The 9,804-nt window shown below is 39.8% G+C and overlaps 1 protein-coding gene across 1 annotated transcript; it reads right to left on the bottom strand.

The window, feature by feature from the left end:
- Window positions 1-5,165: 5,165 nt before the first annotated feature.
- LOC114365668 (uncharacterized) lies at window positions 5,166-8,112 on the bottom strand. Its single transcript, XM_028322288.1, has 4 exons — window positions 7,964-8,112; window positions 6,367-6,510; window positions 5,959-6,168; window positions 5,166-5,428 (listed from the first exon to the last, which is right to left on the bottom strand). The coding sequence occupies exons 1-4, from the start codon at window positions 8,045-8,047 to the stop codon at window positions 5,171-5,173; spliced, it is 696 nt and encodes a 231-aa protein (XP_028178089.1). The 5' UTR covers window positions 8,048-8,112; the 3' UTR covers window positions 5,166-5,170.
- Window positions 8,113-9,804: the final 1,692 nt, after the last annotated feature.

Here is a 9,804-nt window from a genome sequence, read left to right on the forward strand (position 1 = left end):
CCTAATAAAAGCGTGTTAAAAACGAAAAAATGGACAGTTACAGTAGAATCTCGATTATCCGGACTTCGATTATCCGGATATCCGATTATCCGGACTAATTCTTCACGGTTTCTAATTACCGATTTAGGTTCTGGACCCATAAAAACCGAAGGTCCGCCACCGTAACACGGTACGGACGTCGCGTCGTCTTAGTTCATTGTTAAAAGAAATGGATTCATCCAATAGTGTAAAATTTAGATTTATAGACTCTAAAATGATGTTTTGGAAACCCTTTCTATTGACGAATGTTCATAATTGTTTGATTTTACTTTGAAATCGATTATCCGGATTTTCGATTATCCGGAACACCCCTGGTTTTAATTGATCCGGATAATCGGGATTCTACTGTACAATATTTAATTACGTGTTAAAAGAAATTTCTGTCATCTTACATATCATTAAAACGCCATTTCACGACGAAAAAAATAAAATATAATAAACGTGCAGTTGCCGAGAATATTGCCGAGAAAGATCCCGAGAATATTCTCGGGAACACTGGGAATATAGCCTTTCACTGCAAATAGAGTGTATTGTTTAATATACACTTATCTGTCGACATCATTTAATGCTATTTTACTTATGAAAGTTTGTTTATTTCCATTTGAAAAACATGATTCTCAATCTTTCTCACTTAGGAGAACGCTCCCGGGAGCGCTCCCGAGAATATTCTCAGTAGGGAGAGCGTTCTCGGGAACGGCACATCATCCTGACGGGCGAGCGCGTGACACTCGACTGATATAATACCCGCCGGCGGGGCGCTTCGCTGTAGGTAATTATCGGATGTACCGCGCGGAGTGAGCCAGGCCTGCCACGGTGTAATAAGCAAAATATAATCGAGAATTGTATGAATTGCTTAAAAAACAAACTGAAAATACTCCCCGAGACACCATCACTTTTCTAAGCGGCACACACTGTATTTACAATAAAAAATGCATCAACTTTTTTCTGTTTCGATTAACTGCAAAACTGTATCTTATGTGTAACGAAATAACGATGTAAGTTTTATCCGATGTAGCGACCATCTGAGGGATATTAAAAGTTGCCACCCTTCTAAGTAGGCGATCTTTTTTCCTTTTTGTTTTAATGCAAAAAGAAAACGCGAAAGTTTTGGAACGCGGAGTTTAAATTTTTCCACCCTTAATGCGCTTATTACGAGTGAGAAAAAATGCTGGATCTCAAACTTTTTCGTCGGATTTTGGAGGTGGACCACTTTTACAGAATTTTAAAAGAAAAGGTGGTTCTAAATCTAGATGGTTTATTTTACTTAAAAAAATATCTTTCCCTATGGTTTTTCAGAGATAAATCAATAGTTCTGATGATCGAATAATTTTGCAAGACGTCATGGATTTTCTGTGAAAGTCAAATGGGAATAATAAATTAAAAATGTGAGAAGTTTAAAAAGGTTTGGGACAGTCCATCTAAAAAAAAGGTTTAAAGGTTGGCGTACAAGTTTAAAGGTTTCAGCATTTACTTACCATCGCGGCATCGGAATAATCAAAGATACCCGTAAAATTCATAAGTTATTTATTTTCTGCAAATAGTTTTTAAAAAGCGCTGGTTACACGTCCCAAGTATTACTTTAACCGCTACTTTTATTACCACTGCTTCGGAACAATAAACGGGCCAGTGCTGAGAAGCACATGAAACTCGGTCACTTGATGGCGAGATTCTTTACCTAATAAAACATGGAGCAACTTATCATCCGGCCGCTAGGAAAAACGTTCCTGTAGCTTTATATACTAATAAAATTGTGATAAATAAACATACATAGATAAATCTTTTCGAAGATCATACAATGAAAATGAATAGAGAAGTTTTATACTCCAAAATTGCGAATTACATACCCATGTTTGACTTCCACTGACCTCAGTATAAAAGCATCATCCTCCGCGAACTTCTCACCCCTCCGAGGAGGTTTCCCCCTTTTTCGGGAGGGGAGGGGGTCTTCATTTACATTTTTATTTTATTTACATCTATCGCTGCGCATTCGGAAAATTCCTTTTTAAAATGCTCTCGGGGCGAGCATGTAAAGTTATTTTAAATACTTCCTCTTTTAGCGATTTCGCCGCTTCGGGATTGGGGGACGAAACGTTTTTATTGTTGCATGTAAATTGTAATAAGTATTAATGCTTGTATTATTTTTAAAGATCTGCAGCTTTAAAATAGAAACATTTAAGATTTTTTTGTTTAGATTAAATAGGTAATTTATAAAGTAATTTTTAATTGCTCTTTAATGTAGTGTCCTCCACCGCCCCAATACAAAAGTCGTAAAAATACCTAATAAATAAAGTTTTAGCCAATGTAGTTGACACAAACTTGTTACTTGTAAACTTTCACAAAACGTCTTCCAAAGGCAAGCTTCACGACACGCTCAAAATCATAAAAATAATAAATTTAAATTAAAAATGTCCTCTTGCCCCAATAACTGTCAATAATGTAACGTAGGTAGTTTAATTTATCACTACGCCGATCAAAAATATTTTTCACCTACACCATTTACAACTCTTCAGTTTTCAGAGGTTTTCCACTACCTATTCATAGTTCACTCACGTCCCTATAGATGGCGCTGGTTGTCTTAAAAGCTCTCACTCCGAGCTGATAATGCTTGCCGTCTGTTTTACAATTACTTAGATTCCATTTAAATGGCGAAAGGAGTAATCCGACTGAATTTTTATGGCTTGTTAACTGTGGCCTCTCGAGCTGTTATAACACCCATTAGGCGGTTAAGTAATTAATTTCAGTACAAGCTTTATTTCGGTTCGTCGCTGTTGTTGTTGATGTTGTCTTATTTTGACTATTGTTGGTTTGAATCAAAACAGAGAAGTCCTAGATAGGTAGTTTACCCCTGTAGTGTTCTAAAACTTTCAGCTTTGAATGGAACGTAGGTAGATACAAATTTAGCACACTAGCAAAGAAAATATGAATGTGTTAAGCATTGTTAAGTCTCAGTTACATAACTATATAATTCGATGCCACAGTCCTCTTCCCGAAGTTGTCTGGAAGATATTGTGTCCTAGCCATAAGACCGCACCACCAATTTTTGACAATTTTCGATCTACAATCTACAATAATCAATCTTAGCCTCTGACTAACCACAGACATTTTAAAAACGAGCATACAACCAATTACAGATCAATGTTAATTACATCCATTCAAATAATAAAGTGGAATCAGAAAGTTTATTTGAACTAAATGCCCCTGTTTACGTCACTCGGGTTCAATAAATCTCGCGTCACCCGCTCCAAGTGACAAAAGACCCCCTAATTAAATTCTGATGGCTCCACATCTGGTCTCTCAGGCCGTCTGTCTGTTTGTACTTGCACGCAAGCCCGACAATGACAGCGGTAAAAAACTTAACCCATTGATATAAACATATGTAAAACATTTAACATAAATTAACAAATTTTAAAATATAAATTATTACCTAGAATAGAAAAATTATGGCGTTTGCTTACTTTGGTACTCTCTTATCTACCTACTTCTATTGTATTTTTTTTTATTTGGCTTATCCAATCATGGGACAACTTTCAACTTTGTCCCAATAATCCCGTGGTGTACGACTAAAATACATTTTTTAAATTAATTGGTTACATAACATGCCTCAGCACTTAGCAGTCCCGTTATAATGGATTATTCCCGTTCGTCCCACCAAGCTTTGTCCCCCCACTGGGACGAACGGCATTTAATAAAATATTTAATTTTCGTCGCACTATTCACCTAAACCCTGTCCAGTCGGGTAAGTAATCGGGTTAGGCTGCGTGCCGTGATAAAATCTTATCGATGACTTGACGACAAACGTACATGCCTAGTCAGTGCGTGTCCATCCCAGTTTGTTTTACAGTTTTAACCACAAATTTACGTAGAATCTGAACTTCGGAAAAGCTTGCGAACGTCGGAAAAGCTCCGAAAGTCGAAAAAGCTTTTGGAAATTCACCATTTGTTAAATATGTATTTCACTTATTTTTATTGAACGTACTTAAGTAGAGATTTTAATAATGGTTAAAGTAGGCAATGGTATAGTTAGGAACAACGTATAGTGTGCTTTATAAATAAATAAATAAGTGCAGTTTCTGACAGGCTTAAAATTATGCATTTGTTCGCCCGCGGGCAGGGTCGGTAATTGAGTGGGCAAACACACAATGATTGTCAAGTTTGTAAACATGGGAAAAGTGCTTTCATTCCGGACATCAACTAACTAATAGGGCAACGTGTGCTTTGTAGGGAGTGTTTTAGTAAAAAAAACAACAATTACTTATTTTCTAAGATTACGAATAAGCAGTACTTACCCAGCTTCAGAATTTTTTCTTCCACAGTTTGCTCCTCTTATAACATTTAGGTACCTATTAGCTTTTCTGTTTGGTCTTGATTTTACTTTCTTCGATTGAAAAACATTGCAGTGGACGTGTATCTTCCCTTAGAAGTTGTCCATTGAGCGAAATAGGACAATATTTAACTGGAAAATCGGCCTTTCTGCTCAAAAATCCCAACAATTATGAAATTATATATTATAAAATTATACAAATCCAAATGCGAGCAGATTGCCGCGAAATTATTCACAAAACACCCTCGGCACGGACTTGATGATATTGTATTAGGTGATCACATACGAATGCGATTTTAATGGATACTCCGAGCGCTCCCCTCGCTAAATACCCACGCGACCCAATGTCCCTGTAAAAAGACCCAATTTTACCGCCATTTTGTGCGACACTTACGTCATTTTGCGCGCGAAGCTACCTTTACCCCAATCTAAATTAAAATCTAAAACCTTGTAAACAAGGCAAGTGCTCACTTTTTCGGGGATTTTAACCCTCGGAATTAACGAGAGTTATAAAGGGGGTCCACGGTGCAGTGGTTTGTCCCGTGTGCGATGCTAGGGGCATTAATGTTACAGTGCCTTTGTTGGCTTATCTTGAGGTTGCAACACTGGAACAGCAATGATTGATTGGCCTAATTGGTCTAAAAAATAAAAATAAAACATTATTATCAACCACATTTCTTATTTTCAAACAATAATAAAGAATATAACAACAATAAAAATACAAAACGATAAAAACAACAAATTAAAATAAGTCAATAAATACACAGCAATTTCAACGAAGGTACCAGAGCACTATGACGTGATAGGAGGTTATTTCTGCATCGGCGGGTTCATTTGGGACGCGACCACTTCGGGCGGAGAGGAAGGCGGCGATTTGATGACTATGGAGCCGACGGGCGAGGCCCTGGGGAGCTGAGGTTCCTTTCGGTGCCTTAGGGACGTGAGCGAGTGTTGCCTTTGAGGCTTCTCGGTCACCTTATGCTCGGTGGACCGACCCCGCTGGAGCTCGGCCAGATTGCTGGCCAATTCCGCCGCCGCCTCCCCATACAGTCTCTGACCCCGACGAACCTAATGTAAAAAGGTCTTGAATCTCTATTTCTATGAAAGTTTTGGACGATGCTGTGAAGGGAAACACAACAAAGCAGGTCACGAGATGTGAAGTCTAGGTGTTTCTAAAAGGAAAAGGGCTGCCTAGATAGTCTAGATAGTAAGAAAGGACATAATAATAGGTATAGCAGACTTGTTACTTTTGACAATAGCAATAATTAAGCGACTTGTCGACTACCAATTCTGTATCTAGCGATTCTCCGGTCATAGCTTCTTATGAAAAGCTACTGTATCGTCAATTTCTTATATCCAAAGTAGCAAGTCTGCTATGACTAATGAGCATATTAAACTTGAAGACTGGTAAAGGGCAATCTTCATGCGCCAATTTCCTTATTTATCAATTTTTGGGGACTGGGTAAGAGTAGGTAATCTCTATCTCTATACGCATTAGAAAGAAAATAAGCTATATTTTGACTAGCCATCTTCAAAACAACTACAATACAAATCACAGATGTATATCAGGTCACATTAACAAGACAGCCGCAGTGTACCTCGTCTCTCAACTCCGCGCGGCGACGCGAAACCCACTCAATTTGCTCCTGTAGTTTCTTGCACTCCTTCTCGTTGCCCAGTAGGTCCTTGTGAAGAGACTCCATGATGTCCCGGTACTGGGTCCGCACGTCGTGGTCTATGGCGTGGAGGTTGTCGATCTCGTGCTGGGTCTCGCGGATTTTGGACTTGGAGAGGCGGAGACGGCCTTCCTGAAAGGGAGAGTGGAAACTGTTTACTGATGAAGTTTAAACTTTCCCCCGGGATAAAACTTGACCTTAATTCACACTGGTTGGGTTTTTATTGGCGGTCAAGCTGTAGTTCCTGGCTACACAGGAAACGAGTTCAAGTTTGGTTACACTTAGTTTCAATATCATCCAACAAGACTCTTGAAAAAGTTACTCAAATACCTTCTCAGCCAGTTTCCTAGTGAGCACGTCCAGGTGTTCGTCCAGGCTGTCCTTCTGCTCCACCTCGTAGCTCTGCACGACGTTGTTGTGAGGACACAGCCGGTGCACCAGCTGGACCGGCGTGCACGGCGGGCACTCCACCTCCTGGGGAAGAAGGAACCGATTTAACAGTACCTATCGAGGTTTCAACCTATCTACAGAGGCCTAACTCATCTTTATCATCAAAAAACGGTAAAATTCTTCTAACATTTAAGTTTAAAAACATTCATTTCTTGGGAAAACAAAGTTATCATGAGATTTTAAAATATTTCTACTTCTAAGGCCGGCAATACACGGACCGCTTGAAGCAGTCAGGGTCGACAGCTTCAAGCTGCGACTGCACAGTGAACTGCAGAGTTCTATGGACGCAACTGATTCGGGCGGTCGACAGCACGGTGAATTTTCATCGTGCGGTCAAGCAGTCGCCAGCCATACACTGACTGCTCGAGCTGTCGTCAGTGCTTCCTCTTCAAAATCCATGGTGCTACTGATTTGAAATTGCCCACCGCTCGAACTGTTGAACCAACTGCTCGGGCAGTTATCACTGGCAGCTTCAAGCTGTTGACTCTTGACTACAAGAGTGGTCCGTGTAGGTATGTATATTGATCACTGACTAACTGCTCGAGCTGTTCGTGTATGGCGGGCCTAACACACCTTCTATGGTAGAAGACGCAAATGTTTTAAAATCCACGCTCTATTAATCTACTTTCTTAAAAATAAATACTTTTAGCATTGCCGCACATTAGGTGACAGGTGGCACCACAGATAAGTTAGGAATTTTGAAGTCAAAAGTTGCAGCTCATAGCACATCGGCTGCTTTTTTGGTGTTAGTTTTTTTCTCTACCACTACTGTCACCAGCTTTAGGTTTCCACTAAGCCAAGTAGCTTGGCATTTCTGTCTCGTGGTTGCGTAAGGCTTGACATGACCGTATTCAGTGGCAGTTACATGTGACCTCGTGTGTGGCAGCTGTTATCCCGTCGTATACATTATGCAATCGGTTTTCTTTTCGTGGATACATGTCGCTTCTCTCTCCGTGGTCGTCTAATCTTGCCGCCGTCCTGCCCCGCAGTCATGCGGATGCGGCCTTCTCTGCAAAAGTCATACGACGAGGTAACCCGCATCCGCATACCAGAACAAAAGGTCTTAAGGACTCCAGAATCGCTAGTACCCGCACTTCGAACTGTAGAAGGGCTTTATAGGCCTGCCTTACAGGACAGCTTGAGCAGTAAGCCATAAACATACATGGACCGCTCTTGCTCATAGTCAATTGAGAAATTTCACCTTAATTGCTCGAAGCAGTCACATCTGCTCGAGCGGTTTCGCGTATATGTGTAGTTTGCTATTCAGTCGCAGCTTGGAACTGTCGATACTGCTTCAAGCTGATCATGTAAGGCGGGCCATAGTTCCGTTTTGTGTCACTTAGGTGCTCTTGAGATATTTACAGGTGCCCTTGGTCTTCCTTAGATGGTAACAGTAGCAGGAGGGTCAGTACTTCCCTCAAAGTGAAGGTACTAGAGAGACCAGAGGCCATAGACCGCAAATGTAAACATTATCTACCTTGGGCGACTTCCATTTCCATCTGATGAGGAGGAGCAACAATACGAACAGCACTCCTGCCCCTGCGGCGGCAGTAGCATTCATGGTCTCATTCCCTCCGACCCATTTACGCCACTTGCACAAAAATTTTAAAATAACTGATGACAGCGACATTTAATGATTGATGTCGTGGTGTTTTGTTTGTTTGTTTTTTTGTGTGCAAAAAGTTTTTATGTAAGATTTTATTCGCGAGAAGGAACGTCAACAATCTGATGGTCTATGAAAGTTAATTAAAAACCTCATAGAAAAAGTTGAACAAACATTAATCAATATTTAATTCTTTATTATTACTGGCAGCTAAACCTAGCCTTGATAATCAGAGACAATCTGACAATGAATCTAAGGAAGCAAGAAATGATAAATCTGCGTATTTTAAGTTACTTATTCATATAACAATAGCCTTCGCTTGGCAGAGTTCTCAGTAGAAAAGTATTCTCATAATTAAATACTGGTAAGAAATTCTCCCGAAGGAAGAATTATTTATGATACATGAGGATACATTTCCATCTTCAAGCCTGTGTGAAGTGAAGACATATCTATAACATATCACCGTACGAAACAATACAGTATAGGAGATCCCCGTATAATCTGAATATAATGACTGCCCCCCTGGCTAGGGCGAAGGTATAACGAACCTGATTGTGGCTGAAGGATTTTGGACTCTAAATGTGGGTAGATAGGGTTGTAGGTAGGAGGTGGTCTGACAGCCATGTCCAGTGACAATGGTGTGGCTATCCATCAGAGCTGTCAACGACTCAGGTGTCGAAATTGTGATGGAGACCATTACGTGTTTGGATGGAAAGTGGGATGCTTTCATCGTTTGTAATTTACAATTCTTGTTCAAGCCAATTATTAAACTTTGAGTAGCAAAGCCTTAATTTTAACCGTAACTATAACTTACAAAGGACAATGGGCAAAATGGTACCCGGCTCCAATAGATATGTGTCTAGTATCGTTTGAAAGGTCTTACCAAGATGAACAACTTTTACTATGACCACCAGCCTCAGATCTGGTTGTGTACGAAGATATACATANTATAGGATACTTAGGAATTCCCACGGGCACGGGAATTAGCGGGAAAATCCTTTTGTATGAAAAATCTAAACTGCTTAAGTTAGACGCTTGAAATTTGGCATGTAGGTACCTTAGTAAACTCAAAGCTTAGTTACAACAGGATATTGCAAAATTCCCACGGGAACGGGAGTTAGCGGTTAAAAACATTGGTATGAAAAATCTAAACCGCGTAAGATAGATGAAGGCGGTAAAACGGGATCCACGCGAACGAAGTCGCGGACGGCCGCTAGTAACATTATAAAGCTGAAGAGTTTGTTTGTTTGTTTACTTGAACGTGCTAATCTCAGGAACTACCGGTCCGATTTGAAAAATTCTTTCAGTGTTAGATAGCCCATTTATTGAGGAAGGCTATAGGCTATATACCATCTCGCTACAAGTAATAGGTGCCGAGCAAAAATGATTTTCACGCGTACGAAGTCGCGGGCACTGCTATTACTCGTATAATATTAAGATAGTGAAGGAAATAACATAATTATCGTCTTAAATACTGAACTAAAAATCGTCAATCATCTTCGATGGTCCGACCTTTTACAGCAATTGATTTCAACTGGAACAATTTTTCATTTTATTTATAAGGAAAACAGAATACAGCTTTGTGTAAGTACTTAAATGAGATCCCATCAAAAACAATACTTGTCAACTTTCCTATTACCATAGGAACGTATGCTAAAATAGTTTGGTTGGTTACGCGGTTGTTTATCATGGAGGTAGAACTTACAAGTTTAACT

This window comes from Ostrinia furnacalis, unplaced genomic scaffold (genome assembly GCF_004193835.3).
Source record: "Ostrinia furnacalis isolate ACB-3 unplaced genomic scaffold, ASM419383v2 OfSCF7606, whole genome shotgun sequence".
In the NCBI taxonomy this organism is placed as follows: Eukaryota; Metazoa; Arthropoda; class Insecta; order Lepidoptera; family Crambidae; genus Ostrinia; species Ostrinia furnacalis.

Coding starts and splice junctions, on each gene's coding strand:
- LOC114365668 (XM_028322288.1), bottom strand. CDS start 8,047: ATGAATGCTACTGCCGCCGCAGGGGCAGGAGTGCTGTTCGTATTGTTG. Junction 6,511..7,963: donor GGAAATGGAAGTCGCCCAAG/GTAGATAATGTT, acceptor CTTCTTCCCCAG/GAGGTGGAGTGCCCGCCGTG. Junction 6,169..6,366: donor CTAGGAAACTGGCTGAGAAG/GTATTTGAGTAA, acceptor TCTCCCTTTCAG/GAAGGCCGTCTCCGCCTCTC.